At 36.3% G+C, this 24,867-nt stretch overlaps 1 protein-coding gene across 1 annotated transcript in view; it reads right to left on the bottom strand.

Moving 5' to 3' along the window:
- Positions 1-15,515: 15,515 nt before the first annotated feature.
- Positions 15,516-24,867, bottom strand: part of LOC110113308 (probable serine/threonine protein kinase IRE) — a 40,046-nt gene continuing 30,694 nt past the window's right edge. Inside the window, exons 11-15 of the mRNA XM_020845832.2 lie at positions 17,114-17,202; positions 16,851-16,959; positions 16,588-16,761; positions 16,428-16,508; positions 15,516-15,887 (exon numbers count right to left, since the gene is read on the bottom strand). Coding sequence (XP_020701491.1) covers positions 15,813-15,887; positions 16,428-16,508; positions 16,588-16,761; positions 16,851-16,959; positions 17,114-17,202 — 528 coding nt within the window. The 3' untranslated portion in view covers positions 15,516-15,812. The remainder of the gene's footprint in view (positions 15,888-16,427; positions 16,509-16,587; positions 16,762-16,850; positions 16,960-17,113; positions 17,203-24,867) is intronic.

Below are 24,867 nucleotides of genomic sequence, written 5' to 3'. Positions count from 1 at the left end.
GCGGGTTTGCTGGCGGGGGCAGCATCGCGAGGCGCGCGGGGCAGCGGGCGACGGCGCGGGGCATCGGGCAGCGCGGGTGAGAGCAGCGGGCAAGGGCGGGAATCCAAATTTTTTTTTAAAATAAACGGATTTTCGGGTTGTCCCGGGTCAACCCGAACCCGACTCGTTTTTTCAAACGGGTCGAATCTGCGAACCTGAACCCGACCCGTTTTTCAAACTGGTCGGGTCCAACCCAGATTTTATGGGTCGGGTTCGGGACGGGTTTTCGTATTGTGTCAAATATTGACACCCCTATGTTTTGTGTTCTATAATGGTTCAAAATTTATATTATTTCTTTATTAGTCTAATTTCATGCTGATTTCATATAACATCTTAAAAATTTGTTGCTTTGTTACAATTTTTTTATAATGTCTTTATTGTTATCTTCTGCACTTGTAATGGCATGTTATTGTTGTTTTATTCAAATAATCCAAGTTTATCTAATTATGTTGTCATGTTTTTTCCTTTAATGTTATCATTATTATTATGCGAGCTTTAAGAAAATGCCTTCAGCTATCAGTGTGAAGTCTTTCGAGATAGGAGTTCAATATATATTTTTCATGGTATCATATATGAAGAACCTATGGAAACAAGAGCTTATGACCAGTCATTATCATGTTTTAATCCTAAGATAAAATGTTGCATTGCCTTAAATTTTGCTGGGTTACAACCTACTAAAACAATTAATTTTATATGTGATGGTGATGAATATTCACTCCTTTAGGTTGGTTGTTTTGTAAAGAAGACTTATCTCTCAAATTTAGCATCCCTTCATATAGAAATAACATCATTTTAAAAGGTGATATTCAGTTGAAACATGATTCAACTAAATTTGTCCTTTAGATACATGATCCATAATAAAATAATGCCTTATGTCTATATGTTTGTGAAGAAACAGAGAAAGGGAAAGTGTAGAAGAACAAGAACAAGAAGTAAAGCAGAAGAATGATGTATTTCATCTCTCATACAGTGAAGGTACAACCTATTATATAGACAGGAAAAACTCTAAGAGCCAATGAGCTCTTGCCACCTCAGCAATAGGAAATAATACAAATATTTATTTATTGTTGTTTACACTTTAACATTCCCCCACAAGCTAATGGGTCGTCTGAGACCGTTAGCTTCTTTCTTAATTTGATGAATCTTGGAGTGGACAGAGCCTTAGTGAAGATGTCCGCCATTTGATCAATGGTGCTGATTGGTAGTATGAGAACATTGTTTTGTTGGAGATGTTCCCGGATATACTTTTGATCAATTTCGATATGTTTTGTCCTGGCGTGGAATACGGGATTATTCGCCAGAGCAATTGCAGATGTGTTGTCACAGAATATCTCCGTGGTTTCATCTTTGGAAATGCCGACTTCTGATAGAAGTCTCCGTAGCCAAATAATATCTGTCGTGAGTGAAAAACAAGCGCTCTGTATTCTGATTTTGTGGAGGAACGAGCAACCGTGTGTTGCTTCTTGACCGTCCATGAGATGAGTGTGTCGCCTGTTGCAAATTCGGTTTCATGGATTATGTTTTGATGATTAGCAAACACTCTTGCTTCTTTTTGACTACCTTTTACTACTGACATTTTTAGGATTCAAAGATCGGACGGAAATCGAAACCAGCTCAAGACTGGGTAGATTAGGGTTGAGTCAGTCTGTAGTTTTATTTTTTCCCTTTCTTGAGTCAATTGTAAATGTTTGAAGTGGCTGATGTTAAGTAACCCTACACACACACACACACACTTGAGAGATTTAAAATTTCTATTTTTACTCAAATCATTCCAGACGATATTTATATCGGCCTGGACGATTGAGTTCAAAACAGAAGTTCTAATTAGGATTTCTTAATTAAGGCAGCCGTAATTAACTCATTATCCTGGACGATACATTTATCGGACAGGACGATATGCTCAAAACAAAAAGAAATAGCCGCCATGATCAATTTAAGTATTCTGTATTTTTGGAAATTGGTCAGGACGATCGTGAGATCGGCCTTGATGATATGACACAATTATGCCTAAATTGATCCGGCAATGAAGAAAGCAATTAAGGATGATTGATACAATCACATCATCCTGGACGATCGCAGGATCGGCCGGGACGATATACTCAAAAATTCTTAGTTGCACCTGGACGATACATATCGGCCTGCACAAATTTAGGGTAATGTTCTGGCCGATTATGATCGGACAGCTCGAATTCAGGGCAATGATCTGGACGATTTTCCTCTGATTTGAACTAATTATCTGGGACGATCGTGAGATCAGCCGGGACGATCAAGCCAATTTTCAATCGTCCAGTTCATTTTCAGAGCGGTGTTCTGGCCAATCATCTGTGTTTTGAACTGATCGTACAGGACGATATTATTATCGTCCTAGACGATAAAGTCAGCAACTTGCATTTATTGAGCTCCTTTGAAGCTCTTCTATTTAAGAGCTATTGTTCAACGTTTTTGAACATCATTGGCAGCTGTCTTAACCTGAGAAAACCTAAATGAGAGAGAGAGAGAGGATCTTGTGAGGGAGTTCACAAGGGTTGCTCCAAGCATTGTTCCACTTCTTCTTCCCTATATTCTCTTGTCCTTGGAAGGGTTGGGAGAGGTAAGCTTCAACGATCGATCGAGGTTCTCTGCCTGCTTCAAGAGGAAGCAAAAGGAGTGGGGTTCTTTGCCTTGCCGGGGGTGGATAAAATGAGGTGTTTTGTAAGGACTTCTCCGCCTAGCTGTGGGGGATAAAGGAGAGTCACGTTGGTAGTGCAATACTCGGAGGGTGCCTCCGGGGAGTGGATGTAGGTCAAGTTGACCGAACCACTGTAAACCCTTGTGTTCTTTTTACTGCTTCCGCACTTATTTTTTTGTGGTGACTTTGGTTTGTGATATTCATTCTTGTGTTTAAAGAATTTTTTAAAATACCAATTCACGCCTCCCTCTTGGTTAGCTTCGGGACTAGTTCATAGGGTCTAACATCCCTAATGAACTTTCATCGCCAAGATAGGAGCAGTATCCTGACGTCGATCTTCTTGATTATGGATCTCCAACCCAATCAGCATCTGAAAAGGATTTAAGATGGAGATTAGTTTTAGTAATTGGAATCCCAAAGTTAAGCGTACCTTTGATGTAACGAAGTAGGCGTTTGAGCATGAAGAAATGTTGAGGTTGAGGGTCATGCATATGTTGAGACAACTGGTTAACGTTGGGCGAGTAAGCGTTAAATATTGTAAAGACCCTGTTGTTCGCTGGTACAGCTGAGGATCCGATGGCTGTTGATCCGTAGGATATGAGCTCGGAAATTTCGTGCAAGTAGGATTGGCCAGCGATTTGCAATCTACTAGATTCATTTGCTGAAGTATGGTTATTGCATATTGACGTTGGGATAAAAAATACATATATGCCGTTTTAGTAATTTTGATACCGAGGAAATCGTGCACTAGTCCTAGGTGCTTCATTGAGAACCTATTACCAAGTTGGTTGATGGCCGAGGAAATTGCAGCGGGATTATTTCCTGTAATTAAGATATGCCAACATAAACTAGTAAGAAAATGGTAGTGTGCTGATTGCGAAGAGTAAGAAGTGACGGATCCGATTTACTGTGGGTGAAGCCAATGGAGATCAGGAATGAAGTGAACGTGTTATACCATTGGCGGGGGGCTTGTTTGAGGTCGTAAATGGCCTTGTGAAGACGACAGACATGATTAGGAATCTTTGAATCTTCAAAGCCTCGAGGCTGCCTCATAAAGACAGCTTCGGATAATGTGCCGTGGAGAAACGCATTTGCGACGTCCAACTGATCAACCTGCCAGTTGTTGTAGAGAGCCACCGCCAGTAGAATGCGTATAGTCGGGAGTTTGGCCACTGAACTAAACGTTTCGTTGTAGTCCAAGCCAAGTTCTTGATGATTTCCTAGAGCCACCAGCCGCGCTTTGTATTTCTCTATGGATCCATCCGCGCGTAGTTTTGTTTTGTAGGTCCACTTGCAGCCTACGATGGAGTAGTCTAGTTGCGGTTCAACAAGGCTCCAAGTGCCTGTTGCTGCAGGGCCACGAATTCTTGAGCCATTGCCTCTCGCCATTATGGTAATTTAACTGCTAGAGCATAGTTAGTCGGTGTGTCTGTTTCTTGAACATACGAGGTAGTATGAAGAAGATTTAGTCGATCTGGAGGTTTCAGATGGTCTGTTTTATGCCTCGTGAGCATATGATGAGTTGGATGTTAGGGCCCTCAGGAACTGGGGGCAAGTCAGCTGGCGGTGCCAGTATCGGGGATGGGAAATTCCTGCTACAAGGAGGCTTGATATAATTGTTAGTATCTGTTTTAAGCTGACTTACTTGAGAAGGCCGACAGAGGAAGTAAAAGATTCGGATGCATATTGGAGGATGAGGAACTCAGTTCAGCATGGACGGGTTTATCTTTGTGGAACGGAAATAACGTTTCATCAAAAGATATGTACCGAGAGAACAAAATTTTGTTACTGGAGATGTCCAAGCATTTATATCATTTATAACTGTCTCAGTAACCAAGAAGCACGCACAGAGGTGCTTTTGGTTGGAGCTTATGATGGTTTCAGTTTGGAGATAATGGAAAGCATGCACACCCAAAGGTTCTTAGGTGATTGTAGTTTGGTTTGATATTATAGAATAGTTCGAAAGGAGTTATGTTATCCGTGGTAATAGATGGTAATCGGTTTACTAGGTACGTGGGCGTAAGAACAGCATTAGGCCAATGTTTGTACGGTACCGAAGCAATGTCCTTGTTGTTTCAATCAGATGCTGATGCTTGCGTTCATCCACCCCATTCTGCTATGGGGTGTATGGGCATGATATTTGATGAGCTATACCGTGCTGTGTAAAAAACTGGTTGAAGTTGTGGTTCACGAACTCGGTTCCTCCATCTGACCTGAAAGTTCTGATAATATGCGAAGTGTTCTTTTCCAGTTTAGTTTTAAAATTTACAAAAATGTTAAACACTTCGGATTTTTCTTTCATAGGAAAGATCCAAGAAAACCTTGAAAAATCATCAACAAACAGCTCATAGTATCGATACCCTTGATTGGAAACGACAGGAGCCGGCCCCCAAATGTCAGAATGCACAAGTGACGGCGGAGAGCTGCTACGATTATGAGATCTTTCAAACACAATTTTATGGCATTTTGATTGTTTACATGGTAAGCAAGATACGTGATCAGTGTTTATTTTAAGCAAAGGATTACACTGAGAAATTTTGTTCATCACCCGCAAATGGGGATGTCCTAATCTATTATGCCACTTATTCGAGCGTTCAGTTACAGCAGCTAGTCCCGCACCGGAAGTAGAGGATTTGGGGTACCTGATGGGGTAGAGACCATTTTCACATTGTCCTTGAAGCAGCACCTATTGCGTCTTCATATCCTTAATCAAGAGACCAGATGGATTAAATATGATAGAAATGTCATTTTCTTGGGTTAGTTTTGAAATTGAAAGCAAGTTATAATGTAAAAACGGTGTATGAAGGATTTGAGATAGAGATAGCTTACGATTGGGAGTCGGTAACAGGCCATTGCTGGTGTTGGCAATGTTTACCGATCTCCAATCACCTACAATAACCGTTTCAGAACCTTGATAAGGTGTTGCAATGGACACATTTTCCAGCGAATTGGTGAGATGGTTGGTGGCGCCGGAGTCAAGAAACCAATCCGAAGAGGAGCTTTATGTATTTGCCGTCAGAGCCCTGGGTTGCGATTGTTGTTGCCTTGGAACGTAGTTCAAGTTCGCTCGGTGCCAGCAGCTGGATGCCAGATGACCCTTCTTATCACAGATTTGACATATCACCTGAGAGGTGGACGAGGAGTGAGATCGTAGAATATTGGGCGGCCGCCAGATTTTGGTCTATTAGGAGCCATTGATTGTACTGGAAATTTGGAATAGATCTGTTGTCTGGTTGAAGAAGAACAGTAGCCAGAGAGGAAACAGAAGAATCAAGAAACCGATCAAACCCGTTTGCACGAAATTTTTTTTTGCGATTTGTGCTTTCCACACATGGAGTAGTTGTCGGCGTCTAGTTGAATAGAGGCGATTGTCTTCAAGTTCGAGACGACGAATTTTAGTGCCGATGGGATCATCGAGTCTTCCGTTTCTTCTATCTCCGAATGTTCTCCGGGATTGGACGTAGCGGAACTCATCTTTGGATGATATCTCCTTTCCTAGCGCTCTGATACCATGAAGAAACAGAGAAAGGGAAAGTGTAGAAGAACAAGAATAAGAAGTAAAGCAGAAGAATGATGTATTTCATCTCTCATACAGTGAAGGTACAACCTATTATATAGACAGGAAAAACTCTAAGAGCCAATGAGCTCTTGCCACCTCAGCAATAGGAAATAATACAAATATTTATTTATTGCTGTTTACACTTTAACAGTTTGATTATAGAATGTTGAATATGATATTTTTGAAATGCAAATGACACTAGTGTTATCACAATAAATTGAAATTGTGCCTATTATAAATCCTAAATCAATCAACTGTTGTTTCAACAAAAACCGACCAAACCGATCCTCCCGTCTTCCTCCAATCGAACACCCAAACTTCTTCTTCAAGACTCTTTTTTTTTTTTATAGGGTGGGCATTTGCCCACTCTAGGCTGACCTAGGATCCGCCCATGGACACATAACATCTCATGAGTGATTGGAGGGGGTGAAACTGGATGACCATTGATAGTTTTTGTAAAACCAAGGCTTTTAAAATCGGCCGATCGGTTCAACCTGTTAAACCGCGAACCGGCCGGTCGGCCGGTTATGATTCACTTTAAAACTAGTTTCGCACAAAATCGGTTTGACCCATTCGGACCAGAGGTTTGACTGTCGAATCGTCAAACCAATCCCGATTTTGAATAACCAGGTCATTCATTTGAAAAATGATTTAAGCCATTGAGATCAAATTAGATGGCCTAAAATTAACTAAGGTAAAGCTTATAAGCTTATACGAAATGAAACAGAAAAAAAAAAAAAAAAAACCTATTTTCTACGGTTCCTTCCCTGTTCGATGCCCCGACTCCGTCTCGGTCTTTTTCGTGAAGCCCGCAAGGAAGAACGAACTGAAGCTCGTGCTCGACTCCTCTCCGACCCACTGCTGTGAGTTCAACAATTCTTCTCCTCAGCCCTCGCTCTTCTCCGTTCTCCTTACATTCAGTCTAGCGTTCTTTGATTCTTTCGTTTATTGCTTTATTTTGAGAGGCATATTTGTTAGCATCTGGATTCAGCAGTCTTCCAACTCATGCCGACTCGGACTAGGTCGAAGTCAAGATCCTTGCCGAATTTAAAGCTCCCCTTTGACAATTTTGAGTTCATGTTCATCTGCTGGAACATTTGGCATGTTGTGCGACATTGATTTTTGCATGAGATTTACCTTTTTGAAATCTGTTTTTTTATGTTGGGACTCTGTAGATTAATGTTGTTGCCCCCAATTTTGGTTCTAGGCATGCAAAATGCATGATCTGTTCTTACTTAGGTTAGTTGAAGGTAAGATGAATAGGTAATTCTATCTAAGGGGAATTATTCTATCAATTTCTCTAATTACAAATGCAGTTGCTGAGCCAACCCTTAAACAACAAGTTATTAGATTAGCTGGTAATTAGAGGTCAGCCACTCCTAAACCGTAATGTAATTAAGCAAATTTGAAGCTTAACTGAAAGCAAGCAACAATATTGTAAGCTATCTAAGATAAAAATGCAGTTAAGTATGGTTTTTCGATTATGGTGCTTTAACTTTTCAGTTAGTATAATATAAAATCTTTCTATAATTGATTGTCTTCGAGTAAAATTTGCTATATTTATCTGTTATGTTTTTTAATTGCTTTATATTATGATTCTCAAAATTTTTATATATATTTAAAAATGATTATGACATTATTATAATATTTAAATATAATAAGTAGTCATTACGTCATCTGGTTCGACCCCAGTCGAACCATCAAACCTCTAACCTCTCATTTTTTCGATTTGTTGTTCGGTCCGATTTTCAAAGCCTTGGTAACAACTCAAAATTTTTGAATTTAATTTAAAAATGAAGAATCTGAAATTAGTATTCTACTGGAGCGTTGTGGTGGTGAGATTATGATGTTGCGATGTTGGCATGCGAACACAACAGCGTCAGAAATTGTTGTCGCGGCATTGAAGCCTCTGTTCTACAGTAATTCTGAATTCAGGATAGAGTACTGCGACGCTAAAACGATACACACAAAAATTTATTTGTATATATATTTTTCTCTCATTTCTCTCTACTCACTCACGCCAGTACGCCACCAACACTGGGTTGCTGTGGAAGGAGAAATGGAGGGAAAGAGGAGAGAGTAAAGAGAAATCCGGATTTTGGTCGTTGATACTTTTCACCATTTTTATGAAAATTACTCAAATCGTGGTAGGTGTCTGTTATCCAATGTCTGTTTTCAAATATTTTGATTTCAACCATCTGATATCTTTTAAATTAAATTTATTTTATATTTTTTCATGATTTAGTAAATTTCTACAGTGCAACTTTTTATATATTATAGTTTTGATTATTAGGGACATTTTGACTGGTTGATATCATAATTTTATGATGTAAAAGAAAAGTTACTGTATTTTTAAATTTACAATGAATAAATATTTGATATTTTAATATAAGCATATTGGTAATACAAATATTGTGAATGAATATGAGCATGTGATTGAGTAATAGTTGATTTATATTACTGTTACAATGTTATGATAGTAGTATGCATGAGAAAAAGTATAAGTTGGTTTTATTGGTGTTAGTTAGAGATTGACTGACCTGTACAGAATGGTGTGTCAATGGACTTTCATTTAAATATTATGATTTGGTGATATACTCAACTGATTCACATGATTCAATGATTAAGAGTTATAAAAAAGTTATTATTAAGTCAATCTTTGTACACTGAGCTAACAGTTACTAATTACTTATTACTGAATATTGAAAAAAATACTATGCAAGCCAGAACTTCTTACTTGTTTAGCATGATTATTGAAACGCATGCTGTTGCACTACTGTTATTGTACTATTTTATTATTCTACTATTTAATGTTACTGTTACTATACTATTTTACTATTACTATCACCAATTTTATGGATGTTGAGACTATTACTGATGATATTGATATCACTGATGGTATTGATACTATTATAGATAATATTATTGCTTTATTGTTACTTTTATTATATTGATTCATTGGTTATTAATTTACTGTTGTTAAGGACAAGATTCTTATATTGAGCAAGTGATACTGAGTATGTGATATACTGATTGGTTACTGATATATAATCATTAAATCTCACGTGTATACTAATTTGATTACACTATATTTTTATAGATTCTGACAGTTTTCATAGATATTTTTGATTCAATGATTTATATGATTTCCTTACTTCTACGATGTATGATTTGAAGAGGATTATTTATTGTTTATTTGATTCGACCTATATACTGATTTACTAATCTATTTATCTACCGATTTAGTAGTTTATTGGTTTATCAATTCTAATATTTGTGTACTGCACTATTTTACTGACTTTCATATCATATTGTTCTATTGTTTTATAGATTTTACCCCGGTTTTAAAAATCGGACCAGACCGGTCGGTTCTATCAGCCTTCATAAACCGTTTAGAATCAAACTGGGCGAAAAACCGTCCAAACGGTGGTCGGACAGGCGAATCGTCTCTGATTATAAAGAACCACCCAGTTAAAAAAAGAGCAGATGTGAGTCGTTGATTTTGGATCCAACGGCTAATTGAGCAAACGCAAAAAATACCCTAATAACATTTGATTCGCTTCAGAAATCCATTTCATTTGCTCGTGTCCCGTTCGTCTCCGGCAGTTCATCTCCTATATTTCATCTCAGGAGGATATATTGAAGTTAGCTTTAGAAGTCCATTTGTTTCCATCTATTCATTGATGTCTACTGCAGTTCTAGCATACAAAAATTTCTTTGGCGATAATTATTTATCTATTTGAGTTCCACAAGCAGAGATGAAAATCTAAATGTTCTCATGCATTTTTTTTTTTTCGCATTTTCCAGTTAAGTGACTGAATTTAAGTACAACTTTTCATTCGGCTCTACGAATTGTTGCTACACATTGAATCGAATCAAACTGAGGTATGCTTTCCTCCCGGTGATAATAACGAATTAGTCGTTTATATTTTGCAGAGTTAGTTGTTACATTATTAATTTATTTTGAGTTGTAAGATATGCTTAATGAATGTCAAATAGTGTCATAGGAATCATATGATGTTAAATTGCTACTGAGGTGAAGCTAATTTTATTAAATTTTTAATAATATTATTATTTATAACGTCATCCAGTTCGACCCCGATTCGACCAGTCGCTCGAATCAGTCAAACTGTGAATCTCTCCTACATCTGGTTCGTTGTCCTGCCCGTTTTTCACAACCTTCGATTTTACTACTATTGGATCTATTTACTATTTCTGCATAAATTCATGATCATAGTGATTGCGATTGTTATGAATTGACTAACAACATACATACTACTTGTTTATCATGTATTGAGTTCAATTGTAGAATTTAGTGATATGCTGAGCTTTTAACTCATTATATGTTGTTTAAATGATCTTTAGGTCAGGAAAATAATTGAGATTGTGGGATTGATCAATTACATGATTCTCAGGGATATGTGACTGGACGAATGGTTAAGTATGCTAGCAACTTATGTTGAAGGTCTTGGATCACGTTAAAAGAGAGAAGGCAAGTGAGTTGTTGTTCCGGGAAAATGAGAGATATAGATCAGATGGTCACACCAAGATGAATCGAGAGCCATGTGAGGAGGGCCTTTTTTATAGTTGAGCTTAATGTGCATGAGTAAGGATGCCTACTCTGGGAGAGAGTGTGCGATCATGATGGATGCCTTCTCATGTGGTAGGTGACGAGTTGCTTGAAAGTTGAATTATTTCACTATGAGGGATGACTTCCCTTAGGATGCTTGGGTGAGTAGAACTTGTTGATCATTTGGGAGAGTTCTCTTATACATTCCAAATGAGTAGCTAGCTCCATTTGATTATTGAGCATGCTCTTCTATTGGCCACACTAAGGATGAGTTCCTTCATCGTGCTTGTCGACCATCAATTAGACACCTGTGAAGGTATATGAGAGTATATAATTAGTTCCCCAATTCACTTGAAACTTCGGTACCCAAGTGCAAAAAGGATATGTGAATGAAAGAATGATGAGTATATAATATGACAACTATATAAATAATAAGAAAGTAAATGTGAATTTACTACCCTGTTTACTATAGTCTTGATAACAGTGTTGACTGATGTGTCTGCACCTTCTTCTTAAACTCTATTAAGTGGCTATTTGTTGGAGGTTTTTAACTTTTCAAAACCTTCGAAGGATGTTATTTGAAATATGAGTGCATTATAGATTAGCCTTGCAGTTTTTTAATAAAAAAGAAATTAGGTGGCTTAGCTCTGGCAAGTGTTAAGAGAGCAAAAAGGCAACATTTTGCCTAGGCAAGGTTGAAGAGCTTTGGCTATATCGAAGGACTTTTTGACGAGTAAGAAAGATAGAGAGTAAAAACATACCATCCGAGGGTCTTCTCACCATCCCTCTTGCAAAAACGATGAAGATTAAACGTGAGGTGGCGACAACAAGGACAATCCAGCCTACTGGGACTATGTCGACTAGTGAATTAGCTGTGCTAGAGTAGATGAACAACATACCGAGATGTCGACCTTTTTTTATTTGTATGGAGTCCAACTTAATTTGAGGTTGCCAAGGTGACTCCATCTATAATGGAATGTGGCAGAGCCAATAAAAAAAGTAGCCTCCATTGAGGTTGGGGTGACTACCTAAGCGGCTAAGTAGGAATCTTCAGTGGGTACAAGTAAGGAAAAAAAAAAGACAATTTTAAATATTTGAAGACATTCCTATCAAAAAGGAAGATGACTACTATAAGAGAGCATGAAATTTATATTTCCTCGAGCAAGTTGTTGGGACACCTGTCGAGCGACTCAAAGTTAACATATTTGAACCGATGGGTGCTTGAGTTGGACACGAACGTGACTTTCCTGCACGACCATCTCTTCATAGTTCCCTTGAGATTTTTAAATAAAGAATCTTTTCAATAACTATCCAATGTTAATTACAAGGGCATCGCTTATGTAAGAAGTCCATGCTACAAAGCCTTCAGAAGTGTTGGAGCTTGCTAGGACCAATGTACATGTGAAGAGAAAGGCAACCAAGTTAGGAACAATGATAAAAGCTGAGTATGGCACAACTGTAGTAGCTAAGTAGGGTACAATAGTGGTGGTTGATAAGGAGGTGGAGCATGAGTGCACGACTTCAAATGAGAAGGCCTATAACTCGCTATCCATAAGTAGATCCAGTGACGTCATTCCTCGAAATTGGCCGATCACATTGGAGGTGGCGGCATGGTGACTTAACATTTTGGAGAAGATGAATCTCTAAGGTGTTGGGAAAGGCAAGTAGCTTGAGTAGAGATGTGGCCTTGGCCAAAGGGAGTCGAGGAGATGAGAAAGAAGCTCATGTCTGTGAGTATAAAGGAGGAGCTCCTGCACCCAAGTAAAGGTGAACTCATTCATTATGGGTGGATAGTTCCTATTGGTTTATTTAAAGAACTTGGTGGCATTGCTACTAGAAATGGCAGATGGCCCTGTAAATAAACTTCTTTAGGGTGGCTAGTAGCTTAACACCACTTTTTTGGTTCCATTTTATTTTACTTTAAGTTGTGTTGATGAGTCGTTCGTATAAATCATATGCTTAATAAAATTTCTTTATTTGAACGACTTTTTTTAATTTAAATATACTCTTTTTCTATGTGACGAGCAATCTCTTCTTCCATGTTCCATGTTAGGGAGAGTACTATTTGAACTTGTTGCAATGGAAAAATTATTAGGTGCGGAGTGCAGACGGGGTGAGAATCGTCCGCACAGACACAGGGTACCGAGCGGTACCGAGTGGTACCGAATGGTACCGAGCGCGGTTTTATACTAGTGTGCGGACGGTTCTCCCGTCCGCACTCCGCACCTAATAATTTCTCGTTGCAATGAGTGCTTTAGCACGGTTATTACGACGAGTAATCGTGTGCACTCCAAGCAGTGAGTGAAATACTTAGCATATTTTTTGAGATTTGCATTTTACATTATTGTAGTGAATTAGTTCATGTTAGCGCTTAATGAGTTGTGTTTGTTTGAGGCAATTTATCATAGTTTGACAACCTCACATTGCATCGATTTTCATGATGGCTCAAGTGGCGAGTGAACCTCGGGCAAGTTCGCATTTGGCTAATGTTGATGACTACTTAATTAGGCGAGTAGACAAACAACTGTCAAATATATAGATTTTGCATTTAATGCAAATATAATTGGTGTCTCAAAATCTATGCCATGATTTTCTAATTTACTTTGCGTATTGCTTCTCCAATGTGAGCTTATCAGTGTGAGGGGACAGTCAAATATATCTATTTTATAATGAGGGAATTTTACATCCCTTGCAACCACTTCCAAATGCGCATGAGATTACCATCCTGGCATGAGTTTGTTGAAATATTGACGTTTTGTGGAGTAATACTCGTCGAGAGATTATTCTGTGCAGACACTGGACGGGAGAACCATCCTATACTGCATGGTACTAAGTGGTACCGACGGTATTGGTCTCTGGACGTCATTCAGACTCCACACAGAATAATTTGTCCATACTCGCCTATATCATGCCTAATTCTGAGTCGAGTGTGATACCCTTCTTTTTCTACCTCCACGAATAAAAAGTGTGGTGTTCGTTGAAACTATATCTCCACACCTCCATTACCAAAGCCTTCAAGGATGGTTGAATTCAGTTTTCCCCCATCATGGTAAAGACTAGGATTGGCGAACAAAATTTGTGACTAGAAGGCTAAGTACATCTTTGTGAGAAGCTTAAAAAAAAAAAAAAACATCTTTGTGAGCGTTTAGAGCGAGGCGACAACCAAGAGGAGGCGACCAGCCTTGCACCAAGAGGAATAAAGTGGATGATGTTGCTTTCAATAAATTTGCTAAGAAAGCAATTTTATATTATTTCTATCATTAATATCCTAATAAAGAATTTAATTATAGTTTGTTGAATATTTCTTAATAAATGTTTAACAAATGGGCTATTTCATTTGATTCATTATATTTTATATATTTTATTGGTCTTTGGATGACATTCGGACTCCGCACAGAATAATTTGTCCATACTCGCCTATATCATGCCTAATTTTGAGTCGAGTGTGATACCCTTCTTTTTCTACCTCCACGAATAAAAACTATGGTGTTCGTTGAAACTATATCTCCACATCTCCATTACCAAAGCCTTCAAGGATGGTTGAATTCAGTTTTCCTCCATCATGGTGAAGACTACAGGATTGGCAAACAAAATTTGTGACTAGAAGGCTAAGTACATCTTTGTGAGAAGCTTAAAAAAAAAAAAAAACATCTTTGTGAGCGTTTAGAGCGAGGCGACAACCAAGAGGAGGCGACCAGCCTTGCACCAAGAGGAATAAAGTGGATGATGTTGCTTTCAATAAATTTGCTAAGAAAGCAATTTTATATTATTTCTATCATTAATATCCTAATAAAGAATTTAATTATAGTTTGTTGAATATTTCTTAATAAATGTTTAACAAATGGGCTATTTCATTTGATTCATTATATTTTATATATTTTATTAAACTTTCTTCATTAAATTAATTAGATACTAATTAGGATTATATGCTTAAATATTTTACACTTAAAAAATTTGATCATAATTTTGATTCTATTAAATTATTTACATCATTTTTCACATATAATATCCCATCAATTTTATATTTATACACAATATTTTTGAAATTGTTGGAGTAGCTCTAGCGCCATAGGATTAGAGAGTCATCTTAAATGACTTTATCACATAAATCATATGCCTTTTGATGCCTCAATTAGGAGAGTAGATCTATTAGATCCAACTTATCTTAAGAAAAATTGAAGTAGATCTAAAAAGGCTCTTCGTTTGGGACGGCTTTTTTATTTCTTAAAGTAACTTTTTAACATAAAAATTTTAATTTTTATATTAAAAAATTGCTTTAAGCAGTTAAAAAGCCATCCCAAATGAAGCCTTAGGCTACATTTGTAAAAGCTTTCTAATACAAAGATTTTTAGTTTAAAATATTTTTTACTACAAAATTGCTTTAAAAAATAATAATAAACTCATCCCAAACAAAACCTTAATTAGAAAATATTATTAATGATATTTTGTATTAGATTTATTGAAGCCTTAACTCTTAATAGAATCAATGGATTAAAAAAAAAAGATTCATATAACCGGTCCCATATAGCGGGATAAAAATTTCATGTTATTATAATATTTATGAAACTCACATATGTCATTCCTTCATGATTTAAATATTGAATGGATTCCCATATCCATTTTGTATTAGATTTGCACTTGATTAGTAGCGTATTTGCAGAACAAACTACACAAGAGAAAGAGAAAGAGAAATTGAATAATGAATTCCATTGTTAGAGAAACTTCTACAATTATTCTGTGTAATATACAAGTTGAAGATGCACAAAGAGGTGAAGTACAGTAGGAGTAGCAGCTTACTCAGGGTAAAGAAAATGGCAAAAAGAAACATTATGTACAATTTCAGCTGAAGAGATCGATGAAGAGATTGAATAATCAAATAATTAAAGAACGAATAAAGGAAAAAATGGGAAGAATCTCCACACAGAAACTTACTTTATCGCTATAGCTCAATCTTTGAAGCAGATAAAGGCAGAGTATTAAAGATTGGAATTCTGGTCTTCGCTACTCTTTGTGATTAGATCATAGTTGATTGAAGCAAGCTGAGACAAATTCTGTGCACAATGTTCAGAAGTCAGTAGTTGCACAATATTTTTGTATTCTTATTCAGATTGATTTAATTAGGGAACTAAATGATATCCAGTTCCAGGTCGAAAAAGAATTAAACCTATATAAACTGGCTTGGAATTAGCTCATGGATCGAATTGATTCAATTTTGAGCCAACTTGGATTGAATCGATTTGATTGAGCTAGCTTGAATTTGAATAGAGCTAGCACAAAATCAAGATCCAGCATAAGACAATTTTGGATCGTAGCTCAGCTCATTTGGCTCAATCTAAGGTTTTGCTTGGGACAACTTTCTCATTGCTTTCTAAAATAATTTTTTAGTATATATATATATATATATTGAAAAAGTAGTTTTATAAAACAATAAGAAAGCTGTCACGAATGAAGTCCAAGTCAAAAATCAAATCAATTTGTAGCTATCGTGAATCTTTTAAGTTAAAATCTCAATCTTAATTATAATCACATTATGCCTAAATAAATAAGAAGAAGAACAATGTAGATTGTAGATACAATTTGACAGATCTAACCTTGAATGAGAAGTTGCTGAATGAATACTTCACCTCCTGGTCTCGTGAACCAATGTCGGCCATACTTCCAAATTCATCGTCCTGTTCGAAAATCAATCAAAATCATGAGCGAGGGAACATATAAAGATAATAAAATAAAAAATAGACAAAATAAATTTACATCATCTTCTTCACAACTGTCTGGCGTAGTACAATCACTTGCACTTCCTGCATCAGAATAGTCATAAATATCATTTGATGCTGTATGAATTTGAGCATCCTCTGAATTCCACGCATGGCGACTCTCAAAATAACTAGTGTCTTCATCATCCTGTGTTGAGGGAATAAATGCAGCCTGAAAAAAGAAATATAAATATGAAAAATTGATAACTGATATATAAATGTTAATAATATATAGTGGTAAATAGTGGTGAGCCAAATCACCTTCTGTCTTGCAAGCATATCCCAGTTTATGTCTTTGAAGAAGGCATGGGCCTTTACCTCTCCTGCACCAGTGGCTCCAACTCTTTGAAGCGGATTCTGAATAAGTAGCCTGAACAAGATACAAAAATTAATATTTGCAGCTTTAACAGTAAGTCAATATTTACAGCTCCAAAACCAATGTTGTAAAAATATATAAAATCATGAGGGAAAAAAAGTAAAAAAGGTAAAGCTTTTGAAGAATAATGGAGCTACACAGATCGTACTTGTTAATTAAGTCATAGGCTTCATGGCTCATCTCCTCAGGTATTTGTGGCCAAGGTATGTCTCGATTCATAATATTATCAAAAATTTTCTGCAGTTGAAACATTTGTAGAAATGGATCATTAGAGAATCTTCCATTAAAAGGGCCAATCCATGATTGCTACATAAATAAAGTTCTTAATATAATTTTTTTTTAGTATGAAAAAGATTTGAAATATCATAGTTAAAAAAGGGCATAACCCCAGTATATTATGCCCCTGTTAAAAGGATAAGGTTCAATTGGAAGCCGGTCTCAAAGCTCTTCTCAATGTAATTTTTAAAAAGATGATAATGCATAAGCCTCACATTTGTCATATGAGACTTACGCCTTTGTGGGCGTTAGGCGTTCCTCAGTGCAATTTTAGCCCAATTTTTAAGAAGCATAAACCTCGACACGCCTAAGTGGAATTTTAGCCCAATTTTGAAGCAGCATAAACCTTGACAATTAGAGTATAGGTAATTTTAAAATTTTAGTTTACTTTTCTATATTAATTAAACGTATTTGCCATACCAAAATCAAATCAAACTTAAAAAAAACCACACGATCTTAAACTCGCAATCACAGGACCCTCACACCTGCATCACATGTAGTTGTATTGCCGTTGTTGCTACATTACTACCGTTGTTACACCATTGCTACTTCTCCTCTACTTGACCAAGAGCAAATATATCCACTATATTGAAGATTGCAAATGCATCTAAATATTCATGAATGCATAAAGATGGACTTTTAGATATCTGTTGACCTCATTTTTGTATGAGGTCACATTTAACCCCTTTGAGATCAAATCACTCGGTTCAATCAACTTTAACCCAATCAAATCCTTCAAAACTTTGACCCTACCCCGTCTCACGCCCTAGATACGTCCCATCCATGGGTGAGTTAAAACCAAATGACTTTGACCAAGTCAAACCTTAAGTATTTGGTCAAAGCCACCAAATCGTTAATTACTAATTTGAATCCCAAATACATTGCTCCAAAGCTTTGAAGCCACACCAAATAACTTTCTACCTCCCCCAATGCCATCTCAGCCTCTTTTGACCCGTTGACTGACCAAAACAGTCAACTCTAGGCTTCAAATCACCTATTTACATCCTAAAGCTCACTTAGAGCTCTTTTAACCAAGCTCAGGGCTTGGTTTAGCTTTAAATGGAAATAGCCCCCCCACTCACCAAAAGTCCATCCAATGGAAGTAAGGCCGTTCCAGCCTTTGGGGCAGCCTTCCAACGGTTTTGGACAGGTGTTGGGCATCTAGGGGGGAACTCTGATGCATCACAACCGTCCAAGATAGCCCAGATTGTTTGAATAAAGAAAAAAAAAAGTTAACAAGAGGACATTACTTTTGATCAAGAGACACTCTCAATTTCCTTCAAGGATCGGGAGAGTAAATCCTCCGTTCGAAACAACTCTCCAGCCTCGTAGTGGTTGGTCTAAGCATTTTTGGGCGTGGAATTGTGCTAGGGATCTACACTTGGATAGTCTACAAGCTCAACCGTTTGAAGACTTTAAAGATCAACCGGTATAATACCTCAGAAACTTTAGATCTAGCTCACAATAGATAGGTTGTTTTAGCTTTATACCCAATGTTTTTAGGCCAAATGAACGTGCCCCCATTGTTCCCGCTCATGTGCTTGACTTAGATTCAAAATTTTGAATGTTTTGATCGGCTGGACTAAAAGAACGAACCAAAAAGAGGGAGAACGAGCTCAGTATTGCTCAGTACCGAGCAATACCGAGCATCCTTGAGCTCAGTATTGCTCAATACCGAGCAATACCGAGCATCTTTGAGCTCAGTATTGCTCAGTATCGAGTAATACCGAGCAATATCGAGCTTTTTGAGCTCAGTAGTGCTCAGTACCGAGCAATATCGAGCTTCTTTGAGCTCCCTATTGCTCAATACCGAGCAATACCGAGTAACCTCGAGCTCAGTATTGCTCAGTACCGAGCATCCACGAGCTCAGTATAGCTCAGTACCGAGCAGTACCGAGCCCGTGCCTCGTTCCAGCCGTGTGACCCACATGTCTTCCGTTAGGCCCACACCGTTATCTCCTTTATCCATTTATTTAAATAGATTTTAAAGTTTTTTTTTCTTAAATATAATAAATTGTGTGATTTGTTTGAAAATTATTTTGAACTATTTTAAATTTTCTAGAATTCCTAAGATCAATCTATTTTAATGTATAAAATTAAATTTTAAAATTATATTTTATTAAACCTCAACAGTTTTGAGTGGGGTCTTGAAAATCTTAAACATGAGTTGGAGCACTTGGTAAAAACAATGGGGGATGGCTAGTGGGCAAAGGTATTTTGTCCACTAACTTAGCATTTAATACAATTATCTATGATGCACGGACACAGACACGGCGACACGGACACGACACGACACGGACATGGGACACGGTTTTTTTTGAAAATATAGGACACGGGTACGGTGCGGACACGACAATACATTTTTTTTTATATAGTGTATATATATTAATGTAATATCATATAAAAATGACAGATAATAATAAATGAATGACATGATAACTTGTCTAGCTTATAATATAAAATATCTAGTACAATCACAAAAATATAAGCAAATAATCACTTACTACAACATCAAGCATTTAAGCTTCAACTACCAGGATTAGCTTTAGAGATTTGTTTTTGGCCTTCAATATTATTATCATTGAATATCACTACTTTCAACTCTGGTTCAACAAGAGAAATATTTGTAATTGTGCAAAAAGAGAAGAGATGAAAATACCTTCACTGCCAAAGAGAAATGAAAATGAGAATATTCGATTAATGGGTATTAAATGCAGACGTTGATTTGGTGTTGTGGATATGAAATAAGAGATCTAGTTTAAATCTCGCAAAATATAAGAAATTATATTTTAAAAAAATATAAAATATCTAAGATACGCGTGTCGGACACGCGTGTCCAATTTGTTTTTAATATTTTTTTAATCGGACACGTTTTCGGTGTGTCCGACACGTGTCGGAGGAGTGTCGGATGAGTGTCGTGTCGGACACGGTGTCGGACACTGCACGCCTCTTTGAGGAGAAGTGTCGGTGCATCATAGCAATTATATATATATATTTTTAGAGTCTTGCATGTATAGGACTACACACACCACTTAGTTTAGGAACTCCTAGATTTAAGGACATGAGTGCTATGTTTGTGTACTTCCATATGCGGTTTGAAAAGGGTTAGTGACTTTGACTTAATCCTATATAACCTAGAGACATCCTTAAGGAAAAAAATTAAGGATTTGTATAGGAAACTTATATTTTTTTTTAGGATGCATGCTCCCCTAACTTGAGACTTTGAATCAATAAACTTAGTAATATCACTCACCCATAGAAGATATTTCACTGATTTTTGGAGATCATTAGGCTCCATAATCAATCTAATTAGGATTAATCCCTTAATTGACCCTTTAGCCATAATAATATTCTAATAAATCAAGATTAATCCTTAAAATTCTAATAAACCCTCAAACTTCCAAAATTCATTATTAATTATAGAAAATTTCAAATCAATCAAACTCAGTGGCTAATGACTCTAATTAAAATCTAGTATTTTCTAAGAATTTCAAATTCCCAAAATTTGGTCAAAGTCAAAAAGTCAACATTTTGGTCAACCTTAGGTCAAATCTAGGCTAAAACTTCTAAAAATTCTAACTTTTCGTAGAAAACTCCAAATTGAATGTGCCACCTGTCTAACAACTCATAATTAGACCTAGTATTTATTAAAAATCTAAGATCTCTTAAATTCCCTCTAATTTGAAAAATCAAATTTTGACCCCTTAGTTAACACATCCGGATAATCTCTTAAAACCCATTAATTCTTTCAAACTCCAGAATTTTCTAAGTAGGTTAATAAAATTCTCAACCCATATTTTAAAATCAGTAATCAACCCTCTGTAATATTAATCCACCCCTCTTAATTTCAACCAACTTAAATTAATTTAATCAACCCTGATTACTACTAGGTAACCCAGGCCTACGAGGCTATTAGCTTAGCCCAAAGGAAGGTGAAATGAACTTCATGGCCTCGGTGTAAAACAAAGGTAGTAGTCAATTAACCTTTAAAATCTATTTAAATAAATTCTTAAGGTATCAATATTTAAACTCTAACTTAAATTTCCCTTTAAGCCTTAACAAATTAAAATACTAGATAACTCTAACAAATCATCCAACCTAGGATCTACCCCAGCCACACGACCTTTTACACACACTTTAGATGGTTTGCTAGGATAACCAACTCTAGATCTAGGTTAGGCCGGTGTTTACTTTACTGCTGTGTGCCAGATTTTTCGTGATTTTACTGCATGTTGTGGATGAAATTGCTTTGCTATGTCTGCTTACTTTTTTTTACTGCACTCTGTGATTGAATGATGTTTTTGGCGACTAGATTACCCCTAGGATATGCACGATCTAGATGTTCACACAGTTTTCTGCAGGTGGCCACGCTCATGTAGGGCAATAAAAAGGGGGCTAAGTCAATAAAAAAAATTCAATTATTATAAATGCTTGCGCAGGTGCTTCAATTGCTAAAGCCCCCAAATAATAAAAAGAGTGTGGCCAGTGTGTTTATCTACTTTTCTGCACATATAGAACTGCTTTGGAATATTTTGATTTATTAACTGCTTAGGATAATCCTACAGGAGAGTCTAGAATTTTATTTCATATTAAATGTAATTTGTGCAAATGTTAAGTGTTGTGAAAGTAGAGTTTTGAATTGGGATACATAGGTTCAAAGCTTGGACTTCAAAGAGAAAAGGACACCCCTTAGGGGAGTAGCCCTTTTCTATTTGGAGATTCAAATTTGGATCATTTCTTCCTTACCCAAAGAGGAAAGAGTGGCCTTCCCTTCAAAGGAAGCGCCCTCTTATCCATTTGGGTAGAATACTACGAAGAATCCAAGGAGCCTGAAGAAAAGTAGTCCGAAGGAGAACAAGATTGAAGATTTGAAGACAAAAAGTATCCAACTCAAAAACCACTTGCGTCACTACTAGGTTTGGAATCCGGGTTGTTGTCAGTGGTGCCCGACCACTTTATTTTCTATAACTTATGATTTGTAATAAGCAAGACAACTTTGCCTATAAACATTTATTAATTAATTCATTTATATTTGATCTGTTGAAATGATTGCCTTTATGAGTGCATGCTTCTCTTAGTTTTTTGGATTTTGTGTGTCGTTTTTGTTTTCGCATGGATACGTGAGACTCGTAAGGGTGTGAAAATTCTTATACTCATAATCTCAAAGTTTAAATTTTAACGAAACTAAATAACATAGAAAGATAACGAATTTAGGGAATTAGCCGGGGATCGACCCCGAGGTCGCATGCATATTTCTGCACTTCTACTTTCCTTGCTTTAGACCCTTCCCCGCCTACGGGTAGAGTCCGGATAGTCTGACCTATGAGGACGATGTGCCAGACCTGGGGAAGTCCAGTCTTCTAAAAAAATTATTTTCTAAGCCTGTTTTCTTTTTAACGTTCAAGCATACTTAATTTGAGGTTGTTACCCAACACGCATTGCATTAGAAACAAATTAAAAGATTTAAAATTCTAATTGCAAGGTCTATTAATGCAATGCGGATGGTTCCAGAATTTCAAAGTGTCCCCTACTCCTATTCCCTTGACTCTGTTAATAACTGCTCAATTTTGACCCATTCCCTTTTGAGATTCCAAAATTCATATCTTTTTTATATCACTCCTAGAAAATCTAACAAAATTTTGCCACTATTTTAATCGAGAGTTTTCGTAGGGGACTTTGTCTCCTTATGATGTAATTAACTACGAGGGCTTGCGCTCGTAGGAGATTTAGAACAACAGACACCTGATTTTAAAAATTGATTTTTTAAAATTCAATTGGATTTATTTGGGAAAACTTAAAATACTAGTGATCGTTATTATCATATTCATAGAATTATCATCGAATGGTATTTTCTCCCTTTAGGGAGATATATCTTTCCTTGATAAAGCTTTAAATATGAACTTAATGATCACACTTCTTGATTGTTGTAGCTAGATATTTAGTTGAACCTCATCCTAGCCCTTCGGGGCCATACAAAGTTCTCTTTAGCATCCGGTCATAATACTCAAGATGAGATTCATAATTCTAAATCTGAACACCATTATGAAATTCTTTTTTCACCTTTCGAGGTGATATACTCTTTCTAACGAGATGATTCGATTTTAGAATTAGAATTTAACTTCAACTCCCAAAGAAAATCAAGCTTTGAAAAATCCGCTTTCAAAATTCCACCAACAATATCCACTAAATAAAAATCTTAGTGTGACATCCAAACAAACTTTTGAAGATCCACTACACGAAAATTTTAGAGTGACATCCAAATAAACCTCTGGAGATCCACAAGGTTAATCAACATACAATAAATATGGTTCGCTCTAGACACGAACCACATTTGTTGGGGGGGGCATTTGTTGACCTATATACAAAAAACAAAAGAGAGGAATGCAGAAATCATATGTACCCATCGGATCCATGATTTCAGCCAAAATCTTGCTCAAATCCCACTGATTCAGCGCCGTTTGAGTCGCATCCTGCGATTTGTGCTCAGAACTGGCCTTGATCGCTGCTCTTCGACGTCTTTAAAAGCCGACCGAACGAAGCCATCGCTGGCTTGTTCGCTACTTCTCTTCCTTCCGCTCCAACTGCCGAACTCATCCTAACGCCTCTTCCTTCTTCCCTCTAGCTCTCCCACACTCCAACTCCCTATAGCCGATCGAAACCCCCATCTCCACATCCCGAGCTCCAACGCTACACCAAGCCCTACCCGATCCACAGAGTGAGAGAGAGAGAGAGAGAGAGAGAGAGAGAGAGAGAGACCTAACTTCCTCCTCTGACATTCTCTTCCTTCAGGATGGGAAGTCACGCCATTTCGATTGGAAGTAGCGACTAGAGCTCGCTTTGAAGGTAACTCTCTCCCTTTCACACGTTGTTTTAGCCAAATCCAATAAAGCCGCCGAACTATAGAGAGAGGAAAGGAGGAGGTTTTAAGTAATTTTAATTAAAATTAATTATAATTATAATTATTTATATTAATTATAGTTAATTTTAATTAAATTATTATAATTAATTTAATTATTTATAATTAAGTAATTTTAATTAAAATTAATTATAATTATAATTATTTATATTAATTATAGTTAATTTTAATTAAATTATTATAATTAATTTAATTATTTATAATTAATTTTAATTAAAGTTAAATTTAATTAATTATATTTTTTAATTAATTACAATTAATTATTAATTAGTTACAATTAATTATTAATTAAGTATAATTAATTAATTAAATATAATTAAGTAATGATTAATTATAATTATTTAGTTAATTAGAATTAATTTTTATTAATTATAACTAATTATTAATTAATTATAACTGTAATTAATAAATCAATTATAATTAATAAATAATTACTGATTATAGTTATTTAATTAATTATAATTAATCATTATTAATTATAATTAATTATTTGTTAATTATAATTGTAATTAATTAATTAATTATAATTAAATTATAATTAATTATAATAAAAAAATGAAATGCAAATGCTTCTCTCCCTCGATCCTCGTGCCGACATCGACGACCCCGCGCAGGTATAACTCCTAAACCCTAAAACTCCGAGAACCCGATTTCATCGCATACGTCGAGACAAAACGACCACCTATACACGCTTTTCTTAGCGTGGTGGG

The sequence above is a fragment of the Dendrobium catenatum genome, unplaced genomic scaffold (assembly GCF_001605985.2).
Source record: "Dendrobium catenatum unplaced genomic scaffold, ASM160598v2 fragScaff_scaffold_1086, whole genome shotgun sequence".
Classification (NCBI taxonomy): Eukaryota; Viridiplantae; Streptophyta; class Magnoliopsida; order Asparagales; family Orchidaceae; genus Dendrobium; species Dendrobium catenatum.
This window is presented reverse-complemented; position numbering and strand designations above follow the sequence as displayed.